The sequence below is a fragment of the Sprattus sprattus genome (genome assembly GCF_963457725.1).
Source record: "Sprattus sprattus genome assembly, chromosome: 5".
Taxonomy (NCBI): Eukaryota; Metazoa; Chordata; class Actinopteri; order Clupeiformes; family Clupeidae; genus Sprattus; species Sprattus sprattus.
In genome coordinates, this window is record NC_137924.1 from 19,657,779 (window position 1) to 19,676,070 (window position 18,292).

At 46.3% G+C, this 18,292-nt stretch overlaps 1 protein-coding gene across 1 annotated transcript in view; it reads right to left on the reverse strand.

Annotated features, from left to right (window-relative positions):
* Window positions 1-17,581, reverse strand: part of col18a1a (collagen type XVIII alpha 1 chain a) — a gene marked incomplete at its 5' end in the record, with an annotated part of 41,555 nt that extends 23,974 nt beyond the window's left edge. The window contains 6 exons of the mRNA XM_080839349.1: window positions 116-246; window positions 1,223-1,304; window positions 4,023-4,073; window positions 4,638-4,721; window positions 7,001-7,542; window positions 17,428-17,581. Of these exons, the coding sequence (XP_080695475.1) occupies window positions 116-246; window positions 1,223-1,304; window positions 4,023-4,073; window positions 4,638-4,721; window positions 7,001-7,542; window positions 17,428-17,581 (1,044 nt within the window). The remainder of the gene's footprint in view (window positions 1-115; window positions 247-1,222; window positions 1,305-4,022; window positions 4,074-4,637; window positions 4,722-7,000; window positions 7,543-17,427) is intronic.
* Between the last annotated feature and the right edge of the window lie 711 nt (window positions 17,582-18,292).

The following is an 18,292-nucleotide window of genomic DNA, read 5'->3' on the forward strand; positions in this document are numbered from 1 at the left end:
AACTGATACTTTATTTTGAATGCTACAACTCACAGTACTCAATTGTGAAAAATGTAAAAAAAGGCACAGTGAGCGGCAATGTGACCGTATCGAAGTGTTTGTGAAAGATAATCACCTTCTCTGTGCGGCCGCTGCCTCCTCCGCTGTAGCCACTCTCTCCCTTTGGCCCAGTTGGACCCCTGTCTCCTGTGGATCCTCTGTCGCCCTTCTCTCCTTTCGAGCCCGCTCCGGCTGCACCCGCGCTACCTGCAGACGCAAACACACATCAGCACAATCACAACCACGGCACTTCGAGATCAATAGCTCATTCGGCATGCGCAGGAATGCTGTATTCATTACGCAGTACACATCTCCTTCATTACAGTGTGTAGGACGCAGCGCATGCGAGACGCTTGATGGAGCACCACTCTCTTTTCCTCTTGCAAGGAAAGTAGAAGAAAATACAACAAAATGAGAAAATGCAGGCATGACTGCTCCTGCTACATTCTGTTTGGACAGTCCTACTTGAAAGATGCTCAGTTTAAGCCGTTAAAACCCAGAACCATTCAGAGCTGCAATATGAATGTTTATCCTTTTCTGCTCTGGACAGTAACAATAAGACTGGACAGTAACAATAATCCTGGACACATTGCAAAGTCTTAATAGAGATGCGATCAGTAGAAACTAATGAGGTTCAACTGGTGTCACTGGTGAATATTATTCATTCATAATGTAACACATTTTATGGGATTAAAATCAGCGACTGACAGATCCAGATGATTAACTGTGGTCTTTGATGGAGGCCTTTTCTGTTTCAACATGGCCTCTAGAGGGTGCCAAACACCACATTAGTTCCATCTTAGTGGTGCTGCTATTCCACCCCAGCATGTCATCAAAGCTCCCAGAGTAAAAAAAAATACTGTTATCTTTCCCAGACATCACCATGATAACATGTCTTAGAAGAGGGATCAAACCTGCACTTGCATAATGAAACACTAATACACACACAAACAGATGACTTGGCACTGAGCTAAAACCACATGCTGACAGCGGAGTGCTATATCTCTGACTCATAACGCATAAATCTTAGCACACAGCAAAGAAGAGTTATAATCCTGAGCACTTCAGTGATGCTGGTTAAAATCGAAAGTGTGTGAGTGGCCAGGGTGTCACAGACGGTCCCAGGTGAGCGGGTGTCATGGTGATGGTGTGGTGGGAGGAGAGTGCCTCGCCAATGACTCACCGGAGTTTCTGTGGCCGGAGTCGCCTTTCGGTGATGTCACTGGGGGCTGTGGGATTGGCCTCCATAGGGTTGGAGGTGTAGTCTGTAGGGAGGAAGGGGGAAAAATGTGGAAAATGTTGACATCTCAAGACCTCTGTGCCATACACACCCATGCACACAAACACGCGCACACACGCATACACACACATGCATGCACACAAATGCATACACCAGTACGCCTGCACAGACACATGCACCCAGACTTACTTTCTCTCACATAAAAATACAGTCACTGTAGTCTCTCTGATTCGGTGAAGTGCTTTGAATCAAGGGCTAAAACAATGAAAAGACTGCAAGTGATTTTCTTCATGTGAGTCCAGTGCTTCTCACTCACCATGACAGCATATCTGTTTCAGATTGCATCTACTCAACATATGGCTTGAGTTCAACCGCTTCATTTGGGCCTTATTATGCTCCATGCGTTAGGGTTCCCTTGTAGTGCCTCTGTTTCTGGCAACCAGACTGCCATGATCAGCATAAACCATAACAAAACACATAAACTGTTCACTGCGGGGACCGTTGAGCTGTTTCAAGTCTGCCTCAAGTCTGGCGCCAAAGGTTAGCCATTCTTAGATACAGACAGCTAGCAGTAGGGGATCTACAGTATGGGCGAGCATAGCGTGCAATTAAACGCAATTTTATTCTTTTTTTTTTAAGCAACGTGACCCCTTGAGTTGTGAGAGGATTAAGAATCCACAGGTGGGAGTAGCTGACCCTGCTCAGGCAGACAGACAGCAGCAGTTCAGACTCCAGGGGTGGAGGTCTGGAGGCCCTCTCTGTTCCTCCGGCTTCAAGCAGGGGCAGGAGATGATAGCGGGGTCGAGCGCTCCCCTCCAGTGGGCTAATTCAGACTCCAACTGCCTGATGATGTTGACAGCCAGTGAATTGGTCCAGGGAGGGCGAGCACACCACAGAGGAGGAATGTGTGGTGTGCTTTTGAGGGTTGTGCTTGTGCTTTGGGGACAAGAGTCTGGAAAGTGCAGTGTGGAGTGTGTGCGTGTGTGTGTGTGTGTGTGTGTGTGTGTGTGTGTGTGTGTGTGTGTGTTACCGCATGTGTGTGTGTGTGTGTGTGTGTGTGTGTGTGTGTGTGTGTGACCGCACGTGTGTTTGCATGAGTGGCGAGGGGGGGAGGAGTAGGTTGCCAAGGATCTGCCATCGTGGCTAACTAAAACTCAGGGAATTGAACGAAAGAATATTTGCAATGATAGAGAGTCCTCTTCCATCCTTCAGCTCAGAGGGAGATAGCAGTAATAGCCTATTCTCCACTCATTCTAAACACCAAGTACGGTTTTATGAAGTGCCAGAGTAGGAGCTATGGGGAAACATGATATGAGACGACAGACAAGAGGAACCCTTGGCTGTGGAAAGCCAACCAACTTTCACCGTCAGCCCTCACTTCAATTACTGTGACACGAGGAGCCTAGCACGAAGGAATTTGGCACATCGGTGGGAATTATTTTGTCATAAGGTGATGAGTTTTATAAAACAGACTTTCTAAACCCTCAACCTCTCGCTGAAGTCATGACCGCAGGAGGAACTGTGCACAAGAGAAGAGACAGTTAATGATGATGATGATGATGATGATGATGACGATGATGACTACAGCACTCAAACTGAGAGCCATGTTCACGCCATCAGCTCACAAACAAAAACAAACCAAGAGCACACTTCTCAGAAGGTGTACAGACTCGTATCTTTGTGTAGTCAGAGGCAACGTAATGAAGTTACGAACACATGTTTACTCCGCTGTCACGAGCTGCTGCACTAGTCTTGATTTTTTTATGAGAAACGACACAAAATTAGATTATAGACGCTTTCTTGCCCGTCACTCTGTCATGCCTGATACATGCCATTTTTTTTTTTACCATTTTCACCGCAGGAACATGTTTTGACCTAGAAAAAAAACTCAACTGAAGCTTTCATTCACTGCGCAAGGCATTAGGAAAATATCCCAGGGGCACAGTCCATCAATCTCATACAGATTTCCATCTAAGACAATGGAAAAAACGTCTTATACATTTGCATGAAGTGAGTGTGGTAATATTCTGTGCTCCCACCTCCTCTTGCCTGGGCTTGTTGAACAGCAGAATCCACCACTAAGCTGGGGCTCAAAATACATACTCACTGTATTACAACAGGAAACTAAAACAAATCAACAGCCCTTCTGAAGGTGCAGGACCAGCTGTTGAACGCCTTTAAAAGCCTCAGATATCCAATGTTAATAAATGCTTGTCAGAGGAAGGGAAAACTCCTCCATCACAAAAAAAAGACAGGGTTCAAAGCAGGCTGGAATGAAACTCTCACAGACCCGCACTACCTCGAGCATGCCAGGAAAAAGCAAGTGGCCAACGCCGCCCCCCTGGTACCTTAACCCCCTCCCCGGGATCCTGAGCCTTAATACTGATTGAGGAAACAGACAAAATAACAAAACAGAACCTCATAGCAGAGGCCTCCACATGCATACGGACCCCGCAGGAGCCACCTGGTTTTCCCCCTCCTCTGTAATTGGGTCGACGTGCACAGGCACAGGCCCATGCGTCAGCTAGGTATCGAAGAAAAAAGGCGGCAGGGTAATTTCGCCTCACCATAAACCCTGTCTGTCTGCAGACACCCGGCCTACGAGGTGAGATGATTAGGTGTTGTTTGCGAGGCCGTGCCACACATTGTATGTCTCGCCAAGACCGCGTGTGACCTCCCTTGACATAAAGGGTACATGTATTTGGATGACCAGGTTAAAGAAAGTCAGTTTGAAAGGCATTACCGAGACTGTGGGGCTCCTCTCTCCCTCTCCACTTCCGTAATCGCCCGAGGCCTGCAGAAATGGACAGTGATAGGAGGGGGAAAGAGCATTTTTCAGTCAGGGTCGTATTGCACAATGAGAAATTTACAATGAGAAGCCATTCATCATGGTTTTATCCACCTCTGCTGGAGGCCATGCTGGCAGCATAGATCTTATTGACTGACAATATACTTTACCCTACTGATGACCTATGTAGGGAGAGCATTCTTTCCAGACAGGTATGTCATTCCATATACCACCCAGTAGCCACAGGGTGTACTATTCATTAGCCCCCTTGACAGAAGGCCTGGCCCCTTATAACTTTAGGTCAAAAGTGGCGCTAAAAATATATGGAAGTTAATTAAATCTTTCAAGGCTTTATGTGATAATATTTCTTTCCTTGCTGACTGACAGGTTTGAATACAGGACAAAACCAAGGAAGATGGATAACATGCAAAACGCCTCCTCTGAGTGTGAGAAGTTTAGTTAGGATGAGATCATAATGTTACTGGTTATTTCTTGGCATTTTAAAGCATGTCTGGGATTCGATGACAGTTCTCATGTGTAATATTTGGAAAAGGCAACAATAGTACTCACTGCGTCTGAGTCATCTCCATCTTCATCACAGTGCAGTTCTGCAGCTCGGGGATCTCCGATGACCTTCAGCTCTGAAATAACACCCTGAAACACACACACACACAAACACACACACACAGACACATTTCAGGAGATGTTTCATGTCTGGATCTCCAGGTGTGACGTCATTCCCATCATGCCATGCTCCAGCTGCTTGTTTGCTGCACTCTCTCTGAATGTTCTCAGTGTCGACCTCACGAGGCCTCGCCCGCCATAGAAAAACTGATAATGAGATAATAATTTTCCTCAGATGTCGGGCACTTCAAAGGCATGTTTGGAAGCGTCTGTGTGCCAATGCCCTGGGATTTTCCCCTTTGAAGATGTTTGTCTAATTACTGGCCCAACAGTGATAACATTCACACTTACATTACGGGCGGGAAGTATTACAATCACATTCCAATATGTGAGACTCAAGCAGCACACGCACTCTGCTCCAATGGTGATACATCCGTCCAAGGCCGCTTGGAATATGCATTATTTGGGAGGTTATTTCACACTGAAGTCTAAGACCTCCCTCACCCCACCGCCTGAATACACTTTTGTCTGAGTCAAAGAGTGTGACCCCCTCAAAGTGCAGTGAAGGAAACTTTATGACGGTTTTAAAAGAGCTTTTGTGACTCAGAGAGAGGCTATAGAACGTAGCGCTTTAGGATTCAAAGGAAGGATCATGCTGGTTATCAGATGGCCCCGATCAGACACAGAGTAGCCTATCTTAATAAGCGCAATGACGGTTATGACTGAACATCTCCACAATGTAATGGAAGTAATCCTGTCTTTAGTATCTAGAGTGGAACTTAAAAGAGCACCACAAAATTGAAAGCATACCATCCTACGCTGCCCACACTCAATCTGCTTTCTGCCATTCTTTTGTCAGGCCATCCTCTTTGGGAAGGGCCGGGGGCATTCTTGTTGGGCAAAGAGCATCACTATGGCTTTGAGAAGAAAATGCATGGGAGGAACACTGAAGCTCACAGGAGGCTGTGAGAGACACCCACACACCACTGAGTCCAGAGACAGTCTGTCTGTCTACAGGTTTCAGACTCACGCCTTCTTTCTCTTTTGGCCATCCAGATCTGCCCATGGCTCTCCACAACTCAAAGAGGCATCCACACCAGTGATCTGTTACTAATTGTAAGTAGTGGACACTATTAAACCTTCAGCCATTCAGCTCCCTATTCAAATGAGACTGTTGAAATAAGATAAAAAGCCTTGGGCAAAATATGCTAATCACCCCACTGTCGCCACACTGTCGGTTTTTAACTGTAACATTTCAATATCTGACAACTTCAGAAAAATTAGCCCTGCAAGGTTTACATGAACAACAAGTTGCATCCTAATGCATATACTTCAGTCATAGATCAAAATTGTGGTCTTACAGCTGGTTAAAGCAAATACCTCCACTCATTTTCACTCAGTTGTTCTTGACTGAGGAGGATGGGCAGAGCTCCCAGGACTATTCAGAGGAACCTGGTGGGCAGCCTGTGGCCTTTACTGCAGTGTGATGCTTGGAACCAAATGCATTATATTGGCAATGGTCCTATAGGCAATAACCCAGGGTAATCATATTTAGCCTTGGATCTCAATTAAACCTCTTGTTTTTTATCTATTATACTCTCTCTGACTCGCTGTCTAGTTGTCCTTCCCTCTGCCTCTTCCTCACTGTCCTCCTTTTCTTTATCTCCCCCTCTCTCTCTCTCTCTCTCTCTCTCTCTCGCTCTTGCTCTCTCTGTGTTCCTCTGTCAGTGAGTAAGTGTGTATGTGTGTCAGATAAGATAACGTGGGTGTTCATGTCATTTGGCAGATGCTTTCCAGTGGTCGTTTCCGCCACTAATAAAATAATCAGTGGCATAATTCCTCTCTGTCTAACTCTCACTCTTCTCTATTTCTGGCCTCATCTGATTACCTCCGTCAGGTCAGAGTTTAGCTGTCTGCCCGCTCGCTCTGATCAGAGTGGAGGTTAAAGGGTCAGCTGCTGGCATTACAGCCCCCACCCCCCCACGACTTGGCAGTGCAATTATCTCCAGTGCTGGAGAGCGGAGGATGTCGGCTGGATGTGTTTTCTTTTAAGGCCTCTGCTTCACTGTTTGTTTTGATTGAAAGCAGGCCAATTTGACCGATCAAATCATGCATCTCTTCCCTCTCCTCTGGTTTCCGTTCCATGTGCCTGACTCAGCTAATGCTAAAGTACGCAGCCTGGTGTGTGTTTTTCAAAGTGCATTGCTGCTGTCTAATTTCTCTTCTTGATTTCTTGCCTCTCCCTGACAGAACTGTAAGCATTTCCTCAAGAATATCAAATGGCTTGTTGATGAAGGCATGGTACGTACCAGGAATTTATCGCTGTCGGCCCCACCGGCCTGCCCGACGAAGATGCCCGCGCCATTCTCCAGATCCATGTCGTCGGGCGAACGTTCGAAGGTCACAACCTGTGGCTCGGAGTCACAGTTGAAGAAGAGCATCACTTGGTCCTGGTTTACGCTGAGGGCAAAGCGGGTCCACTGGTCCTGCATGGAGGGCACAGTGAAGCTGGCAGCCAGGTAGGAGGTGGTGGAGTCGGGCTCCGTGTAATAAAGGATGATCTGCTGGCGGCCCCCCTGCACGGCTCCCAGCTTCACGCCCACGTACATGATCTGCTGCGTGGCGTCGGTGACGGAGAAGATGACGCCGGGCCGGGTGGTGGTGGGCTTCACGTGGAACATGAGCGAGAAGTCGCGGTAGAAGGGGTTGGGCAGGTGGGCGTGCGCCAGCTGCCCCGTGTTAGAGCTTTCGCTGAACACGTAGCCGGGGCTGTTGTCGGGGCCGTAGACCTGCACGATGTCCGATGGAGGAGGGTTCCCGATAAGCTGCAGTAGAGACAGTCCATTTTCCTCTGTGGACAGGACAGGAGAAAAAATCAGTACATGGGCATACACCACTGAAAAAAAAGAGTGATGAAAAAAATGTCAAAAGACAAGAGGAGCAAGGGACATGGGGTGACTTGGATAGGAGGAGGGATATGGGACAAGTTAGAAGCAATGAATTAGTTAAATACACACTCGGACACAAGTGAGTTTCACAACGTGACTTTGTGGGAGTAGACAAGGGACACAACACTGCTTTAGTACTGTCTGTTTAGTGTTTGTAACATGGGTGTAAAAATATCTGAAAATTACACAAGGGAAAAACTTAAAACATTGTCTGGCTTTACAATGAACGATTGCCTTTTTATGCAGAGAGCAGTTCAACACTAGAGTATAGCTTCAAATAAAACCAGAATTAGGATTGAAATATACCTATGGACTTGTGTTAGGATAGTTTAGGTCACATGGTCGAGAAAGCATTGACTGACAGGCAGAGCTGCAGTGATGTCACTTGCTGTGGCTAATTACGTAAAAGCACACTTGTCTTGGAATTCATGACTCACAATTAGTTTCCCTCCTTTGGGTTATGCCACTCTTGAGCTTCGGGAATTGTGGCATTTAGGATTAAGTTTTGATTGGATCATCGACACCACTACAACCACAAATCCACAATCCTGAAGTCACTGAACGCCCTGGCACTTGAGCTGGCAATGGGACTGCAAACCAACCAGCCATCATGTAGGTGACCACTCCCTGAGGATCTACCAAGGTGACACACACACCATAATCCACAAAAGTCAAACCTGCTTCCAAGTTTTGCTTCACACAGAGATAGTGTGTAGGATCGTTTTTTAATTTAAATTTTACGTTGTGCATGAGGAGGGGAGCAATAATAATAAACCCCCACACAACAGCTGGCTGGCAGTTATAGCTCTTAGCCTTTGGAGCAAACCAAGTAAGCCCCCTGGCTTCAATAAACACAGAGGAATGGGAGGATTGTACAAGTATGAAGATTTTACTGTTCTTATTTTTTTTTCTCAATACATCTCAATATAGATTGTCTTGGGAGAGGAGTGGAAAGCTTGTTCTCTTTGCTTTTTAAATAGAAAATGCTATAAAATTGAGCATCAACAATGATGTCCTAAAAAGGTAGAGGATGGAAATATACCCAGGGCTTGAGAGAACTAATCCAATACCATTTAAGTAAAGAACCAAAAGCTTTCAGTCAATACACGGCGACACGAATCGCTCATTCGGTTGAAAGCCATTGCTTTGACGTGGGTTGAAGTACTCTGCTGACATAATGGATAAATAGAAACTGTACAAAATATAAAAAAGTGAATACATAGATATAGCCTATTTATTTATTTATCGACTTATTTATTTATTTGTCTTTCTTTCACAAATGACCGTTACCTTTCACATCCAGTCACAGTGACAAACCGTCCTTCTTCTTCTCAGGAAACCAAGCTAACACACAGTGGAACACACAGTGTTAATCCTATGGGACGCTCAGCACTGATCTAACCTAGGCCACCACTGCACTCTCAGGCTGATGGGTCAGATGGACTCCTTCACACTCACACCGGCGCCACTCACCACAGGATCCCATTAGATTAAGGAGGCATCCAAACTCGTCGGCAGATAACTAAGTAGGACATGGAAAATGTGTCATCCCTCCTATCAACCCCCTCGCCCCCCACCGACCTCTCTGCACTGTCATGTCATCAGCACAGAACGGGGGCAGCAGCTGGACACCAGAACACCAGAATATCTCCGCTCCTACAGCTATCACCCATGACGACAGTGATGGAGGGCAGGCTCATTATTAAAGAAGGTTCAGAAATAACAGGGAGGACAATGACCTGAGTGTTGGAGGCACCAACAGAAACCTTCCATTTCCACTGTGAAAGTGGCCCTGGAGACACAGGGAGAGATTTCCCATGTATTTATAGAAAGCCCATCTTTTGAGTTAAGCAACCTTTTATTATTAATGATTTCCCAGTAATGCCAGTTATGAATGGATGGATGGATGGATGAATGAATGAATGGATGAATGAATGAATGAATGAATGAATGAATGAATGAATGAGCTCAGGAATGAGAACCAATCCAACAAGTTGTTTTTAAACGTTACAACAAAACAAAAAGCAGCTTGCTTCGATTAACTTACAACCTTACAAACACCACCAAACAGCAGCTTGTGTTTGAAACTGATAGTTTGAAATACATACCAGGTGGCATGTGACCTTAGTTATTAAACAGGGTTCAAAGGCCCCTTGATAGCCTGTGAGAGCTACATCATTAGGAACTGCAGATGGTGTCTTTGTTGCAAGTCAAAACATATGAGATCCTCTGCCACACAACACAGCCATGCCCGTGGTCTCGCGGCCCCTCCACCAAAAGAAATCAAGCATTTTGGAGACTACCACTAGTACACAAACACGTACGGCCCCGCAGGCACTTCCTTGACAGGATGAAGTTGTCTTTCTTTAACAAGGCCCGGATAAAACGGATAAAACAGGGACAAAATTTGCCAGAGAAGGAGGAAACGGCAAAACTAGATTGATGGAAACTCTGAGAACTTGGGGGATCTCCTGTTCCCCAGATGGTTTTGTGTTGGTGTGTGTGTGTGTGTGTGTGTGTGTGTGTGTGTGTGTGTGTGTGTAAAAACAGATCATGGATATCAGCACAAAGCTCTGTGGTCTATATACTATGTCTGTAGCCTCCAAACACAGTTTTTGCTTTGTGTGTGTGAGAGACCTGAAAATAACACTTTGGGGAATCCTGTGTCCTTGACTGAAAATGTTTTTGACAGTGTGCAGTAAATTGTGATTGCAAAATCCAGATGTTTATCGGAACAGAGGGAGGCTACAACTCTCTCAAGGCCTCTGAAAGTGTACTAATGGATTGACACCCCCCCCACACACACACACATACAACATTTCCCACACCCACACAAACCCCCACACACACACACACACACACACACACACACACACCCACAACCTTTGGCCTCATACTATATTAAACTCATCCAATGCTTCATCAATGCTTCATCTTCTATTCTCATCAAATACAACAGTAATGCTGATGGTAATTGCACTAGCATTGCATATATTATTAGTAAGCAGAAGACAGTGAACAGCTTAAGGTGATGGATTCCTGGGCAAATTAAAGCAGAGCACAGGAATGTGGGAGGTATGTTCAAAACCAGCGTGTGGCTACACTGTATGTGAGCATCACGCTCCCTCTGACAGGCCAGCCTTCACTGCTGCTGTTGTTTCTTCTCCTTATTTCTTTTACATCCTTCTCCTCTGATGTGGTGATCTAATTCTTTTTTTGACTTCCACAGGGCTTGCTTTGCCAGCCTCCTGCACATGTCTCTGCCCTGGTATCATCCCCAACGCAAACGCTGCATGTGTTCCGTCCGTGCATTCCGACGCAAGCCCTCATTTACAAGCGCAGTCTAATTATTATGCTGTCCAGATGTGCATCTTCTCTCTTCTCTCTCTCTCTTCTCTCCACCACTTTCACCCAAACCAACAATCAGCAAGGCCAGTTATCAACATGGCTGGCACACTGCCTGGGTCAGACGAGAACACTGCTATGCATATCTACATGATAACATGGGGGAATGAACCACAATGACATAAAAGAAATATGTGTAGAAGGAGTCTGGTTTGAGATGACATGGTACTTAATCAGTCCCAAATGTGACACGCTTGTCATTGTTTACAAGTCGAACTGAAACCAATTTCTGAGGTTTGTATTTCATCCAGGAGCACAGACAAGCAGATATTCTCAAAGTAACGACAGTACTTTGAGTTAACTCTGAGGCCCAGAAGCAACTGCTGCATATGTCCCGACCATACATCTAACATGGTGCAACTGTTACACAACTTCTAAGAACCAGGCAAACCCTTTAACAAGAAGAGACACCTTCATTGTAACATAGATGTCAATGTGCTGCAATGAAAGACGTGCAGAAGTGAACACTGGCTGATCCATTTAATCAATACATGTCTATGGGGTTAAACATTAGCTTGTAAATGCCAATGTCTATTCAAGCATGAGGCCGTCTCCCTTGTTCTTAATCTCTGACAGCTAAATGACTCAGAAGAGTGAGAGGGCCGGAGAGAAAGTGCTAACCCTGAATGGAGCCGCTGGAGTTTATGGCTCTATTTTGTTCCATCTGAGTTCATTCCATTCGCGCTAAACACAAAAGCAAGAGCTGCCCCTGTTTCCCATCACTAAGCGGAGAACAGGGAGAGACTAAACATATCCAACTGGAGATAGGGTGGGTATGCCTGATAAAGCAGTGAGGTTGTGACAAGACTCATCTCCATGTATGCTTACAACGCCCCCTCCCCCAACTCACTCACCCCCCCCACCCACCACGAAGCGCTCCCAGGCTTCTGAGGAGATAAGTGGGGAGATTGAGGCAAATGACAGTTGGGGATTTCAAGCCGAATATCCCCAGACCACCCCCTCCCCTCTTAAACTCGTCTCCAGGCAGTGCCGCTCCTGAGCTCTCCATGAGAAAATGCGGAGCATCTGGAGGTTCTAAATTACCATGGAGAACTGAAGGCCCCTGTGGCTATGTTCAGCCACCAATCAAAACACCTCCCTGGGGGGTGATCCTTTCACACGGTGTAACCATCCCCGCTGACGGCTAAAGACCTGTCTCTGAGAGGGGCAAGGTTCAGCTGCGGAGACATGGAGCATAGGCCGCACCGGCTGCGTTTGCCCACGCATACCACCAAACACAAACAGGCACAAGTGGATTAAGTGAGGTGGTGAATGACTCAGAGGCCACGGTGTGCTGGCCGGGTTGCCCTGATGTTACATTCTACGATTAAATTGAATTTGGGTCATGGACAAGGTTCCACTGTGTGATGCTGACCTGTGTGAAACACTTTGATTTTGTTGTGGTATGCAGTGGGTGTGAGTTCAGCCATATTTTGCATTGGCCTTATCTCCCCTGAAATTACACTTTTTTAATCTACAGAGATTTTAGATGTTGTTTTTTTTTTGTCTCAGGTGTCAATCTTTTCGAAATCTCCTGTGTACTTACACGTTCACAGAAATACAACATTGCCCTAGACTTGGGAAGGTTTTATAATTTGATGGTTTCGAAAACCAATTCTGATACTAGTCCTGAACATTTTGTTACTCTAAAAGTCGTCAAATATGTAAGTTATGATACAAATTGGTAAATGAATCAACACCTCCATAATGTACACCCAGCTGGACCTGCGTGAAGCTACATACAGTTAGTCAATTTTCCCATAAATCCCTGCCTGATGTTCAATACTTGCAGGGATTAAGGATGCTAAATGTAACCAAGTGTATCGGTTTACTTAGTTAAATCTGGGATAATCATTGAATAACCTAAAGCAAAAGATCTGAGATATATGTGATTAAAGGCATCTATTCCGTGCAACGCTTCACTGGCAACCACGGCAGAGTTCCTAATCCAGATCCAGATGTCTGATTGGACGCTGAAAAAAGAGACCACACAACCCCGTAGTCTATGAAAATACCCAACTGCTAGCTCTTAACATGGATGAAGTATCTGGCCATTCAAGGGACACACAAGGGCTATCAAGTGCCTATCTGGCGGCTATGGATGTGAAGAGCATTTCCCCCCTTAATTGAAGCCCTCTAAGCACTGCTGCCTTTTCTCTGGCAGATCCCGTTGGGCACTGAGCCAGCAACGAAAGCAATGAGGCCTCATGCCAGAACAAGGCATTGCCAAGTGACATCCGCAAACACTTCCAAATGCCATGGCCACCGCAGAATACGAAACAATGCCACATCCAAGTACAGGGCACAGTGGTTGTGTGTAAATGCATAGCTTTAATGCTCAAGACAGACACAAAGGATTCTTTCTCCTCTCCCAGACAGATTCCAAGGGCATGGTGCTTTTCATGTATATTGAAGGCCAGTCATCTTTGCCGTGATGTTATAAAACTGTGGGCTTTCCTTTTGACCCTGGGCACAGAGGGCCTTACATCCTGTCTGAAGTCTGGTGCCAATCAGAGGGCCCCCTTGATGCAGAACATGCCAAGGGCCGCTGACCCTCCTCCCAGCCCCCAGCTCATCCACAAGAGGAGCTCAATCAGCATGATCTTCCCACGGACAACTATTTTTTCTTCTCTCTCTCTCTCTTTTTCACTCTCCTTACTCTTCCTTTTCCTCTCTGTCTCTCTCTACACCCATCATCTCACACACACACACACATACACACACACACACACACACACACACACACACACATCCATGCCCAACCAACTCCCTGACATCAGAGCCCCGACAGCGTGTGCATGACCCCTTAGTGATGCCTGCGCCGAGGCTGGTGTTACATCCGTCTCCTACAGAGCGCTGCCTGAATTCCACCTCAGAAACACAAGGGCTAGCGATGACAGATCCCTCCATAGAGGCTCATCACTACAGCCTGACAAGGAAGCCTCCAGGGCACTGATATGGCCGCACCACTCTCTGTCTCTCTCTCTCTCTCCATTTTTCTCTCTCTCTCACTTTCTCTCTCTCTCTCTCTCTCTCAAACACACACAGCCCCTGCTGGAGCAGGCAGTAGAGAGTGAGTGATATGCTGAGCAGGGCGAGGCATGGTTGTTGGTGAAAAAGAAAGAAAAGGTGGGTGGGGTGGAGGATGTGGTATTTCAATGGGCTATTAAGTTCAGTGAAGAAAAGTTAATTAACAACGAAGCCAATTGATTCTGGCCCCAAGGCACTATTACCACAGGTTTGTAACCATCAGCGAAGCCCTAACAAAGGCTACCGTGATGATCTATAAACAATCTATAAAAGTTAACATTTTTAGCATTTCACTGCAGTACAAATTTGCTCACAGGGGAATGCACAGTTTTCCCCAGGGGCTGTCACAAAAATACCTGTGGAGTTCAAATTTAGAACAAAAGTCTGTGTCTAAAATGACTTTGGCACACAAGGAGCGAGGTAACCCGATACAACTATTTTGTGCTTCAACAAAACGCTAGCATAGAGAATTTATTCTGGCTTTGGGCTTGAATGTCAACCATTAATCCATATCACGGAGTCAGTCGGTAGTATCACTCCGAGCTGATTTTGGTAAGTGTTTCCAGATGGCGCTCCCCAAGGCCATGTCTAGTCTGACAATCCCTTTAAATGTGAGCTGTTACAAAAAAAAAAAAAACAGAAATGCTCATGTCTTCATACTGACCTGAGGGTCAGACCCATTTGCCATTTAATTACTAGAAAAAAATACAATAAAACATTGGCCTTCAGTCCAAAAGCATACTTCAGTCAAAGTGGAGATGCCTGCAGGGCAAAAGAACTTTTAATATATTCAGCTACACTTTGTTATTGCAATGACATTATGTCTACTAGACACCCTCAATACAAACATAAAAAGATAGTGCACAACACCTTAAAACACTTGATGTTGCAGAAAACTCTTGAGTCTGACTCAAGCATCACCCCACCAGGATGTGGAAGGCATGAAATCCACTTTATCCCAGAGTTTCATTTCACATCTTCAGCACAGCGCAACACATTCTTGCAACACAGGAATAAATCAGACAGCTTAAGAAACAAATCTGTCTCACGTTACATGCAACATGCCAGACCCAATTAGGTAACTTGCATCATTACAATCTTCAGACAACAGCATGCTTGCAGGGGTTTGGCATTTGCAATGGAGAATTCAAAACCAAATGAGTTCCATGAAGACGACTGCAGCACAGTTTGGAATGTTCACAGTTCACTTCTTTTGAATGGGACCTGGAAGTTAAACATCTCTAAAAACACCACTCTATGCTCACATGTACTTCATATGTGTAAGGCAGAAGAAGGCACTTCACCATGAACATATCTATATTGGGGGGGGGGGGGGGGGAGGGGACGTGCAAAACATATCTAAGAATTTATCTAAGATCATGTTGTCCTGCTGAGAATTGTGCCTCTACAGGTGTTCCACCAACTTTGTCGGCACTTGATAACCTATGGCCCTTTCAGAAGGTTGTGAAACTCTAGCTTTCAAGAGAATGTGACGACTGGAGGGCGAAATATATGGCCTGCAATCTATGGACGACCTTTACTTAAACTGGCCTGTCTAATCTCATCACATAAAGCAGCCTCAAAGTTCGATTATCTCTCCTCAGTTTACAGTACATGGTTAGACACACAGGAGCCGAAAGCTAAATTCCAACCTTTCCTCTCTTATCTTATATGTGTGATTTTTGCAAGCTATATCAAATACGGTAATCATCGAATGAGATACTTTTACAAGTTCATTGTGGAATTTGAGCCAGTTTCACTTATGTGAATTGATTGAGTTATAGAGAATGTGTGTGCAACACTTGGTGAGTAAGGCGTTATTAGTCACATGCAAGAGCAAGAGGCATATACACAGACATGCAAGCAGGGCAGGCAGCTGAGCTAAGTTCTATGCAGTTTCTCTACGTTCCCGGGGCCAAGCAGGTGAGGTGAATGTGCTCAGACAAGGAAACACTTACTAGCTACATTCCCTGCGCACCCAACCCCAACCCCCCTACCCCCACCCCCAACCCCCTTCACCACTCTAACACCCTCTTAAACTCTGGGTTATGCAGTTGTCCAGCATGACACAACACTTGGCCAAACAAAACAATTAACAACAGGTGGATGACACACAGGCACACAAACACACACACACACACACACAACAAAACAACACACAGGACACAACAGGTGGTTGCTGGTTAAAAGAATGCATCTCGGGGGTTAAAAGGAGATGCATTCTAACCCGCCGTTACCTTTCTGGTTACTAACTGACAAGCACTGATACCCTTCATCACCACCATCATCATCATCACCACCATCACCACCGCTCTCCTTCTCCTCGGGCAGAAGGTGGCACTCCACGGCGAACCGACCCTCCGGGAGGAGCGTCCAGCAGCTGTCCACCAGGACCTCGCAGAAGCTGCGACAGGGCAGCTGGGGGGGAGGGGGACGCCCACCGGACCGCCCGCCGCCTCCCCCGCCAGCGCACCCTGGCACCAGCAGCAGGCAGAAAAACCACTCCAGAGCATGGTGACAGCGCGAGCGCAGCAGCCACGCCCACTCAGACAGCGCCGCCCGGACTTCCTCCACGCTGGTGTGATTGAGGAAGTTTGGCACGGCGAATTGGCGCGCCGCCCCACTGACCCCTTTCCGTCCGACGCAAAAAGGCAAATCGGAATCTAGAGGCAGGCAACGCGGAGTTGCCCAGGTGGGAAGAGTGGTAGGGGGGAGAGCGAGAGCAAGAGCGTTCTTGCTCCCTGTTGTTAGTAAATCAACCTGGACAGAGTATTCTCTGGAATACTGCGTCGTGTTACCATTGCTAGCATGCCAACTAGGAGTGGAGCTAAATATGCTACTAGTACTACTGCTGCTCAGCTCACCTGGAGAAACATTAGAGTTTTTTCCAGTCTGATCATCAGTTGTGTGTGGGAAATCAGTTACAACACTTGCATGTTCCTCTGCTACTCTAGTGTGTGTCTCTGTAACACTTCTCTGTAACTGGTCCACATTGTTTAAGTCTGATTTCACTGTAGGTCCCTCAGTATACACATATGCATTTCCTTCAGTTAAACTAGCAAAATCTGTGGGTGTTACCCTGTCAACCTCCTGCCTGTCCCCTAAATAGACCCCTGACCCAGATCCATGGGCAGACTTAGACCCCAAAGATTCAACTGCAGATCCAGATTCAGTTCCAGATACTAACTCAGAACCAGACACAACCCCAGATCCATCTCTGGGTCGATTCTCCTTTACCACTGAACCATCTGGACTGGGTCCTGATCCTAAACCCTGAAAAGCCTCTGAAACACTACTCGGCTCCTCTGTCGCAAAAGCATCCACACGTTGACCGGCGCGGTCGGCACTTGTACCTTTTCTCCTCTGGGTCTCTGGCCTTACATTGGCCGGTGTCGCTGTCTGTTTGTCGTCCTTCGCGCCATCCCACCAGAGCCAGCCCTCTGAGAGCCCCACGCACAACAGGCACAAAAACAGGGGGAGGCCCAGCAGCATCCCGAGTTTAGACATCCCGCTCACTTAGCAGTGATTCAGCAGCTTGGCCCAGCTCCTGCAGATTACTGTGACATGCCCCAACCTCTGATCCACAGACAAGACTCACTCTCTCTCTCTCTGCCCAAGAAGTGTGCTAGACACCACACACTACTCCTGAAGCAGTCCAGGGAGAGGGGAAAAAAAGGAAAGAAAAAAGTTGAGAGGAGTGCCATTGAGAGTGGGTTCGGAAGGGAGGGTGGGGGGCTTACTCCTTATTGGCCCATCCTCAAGACCTTTCCTCCCTCTGCTCCTCCTCCTCTTTTGTCAAGGCAATGAAAGAGTGTCTCTGCTGATAGATAATCTTACAAAAAAAAGAGAAAGGAAAAAGAAATGGCTAGTAAGGTTGCTTTTGTTTGCGAGGGGGGTGCTTTTCAGTGCTTGGAAACAACCTCTGATGAATGTTTAGGTTTGTTTCTGCAGAGCCTCTGTGCAAACATGATTTGTAAAAGAAATTCCCCACGTGCTCATGAGGGAGGAGATTAAAAAAAAGTCAAACACTGTGGGGATTACTGAGAGCATGACAAATAGGGCTTTTTAGAACTGAGAGCCTGTGTTCATGTTCTCTCTCAAAGTTTTCATTTAACTTTTGACTCAGTTGATCCACTAAGAGACCACCAAATGCCTCTGAGTGCTAGAATACCTGGTGGTCACATCAAACACACTTGACCCAAGTGATGCAACAATGCA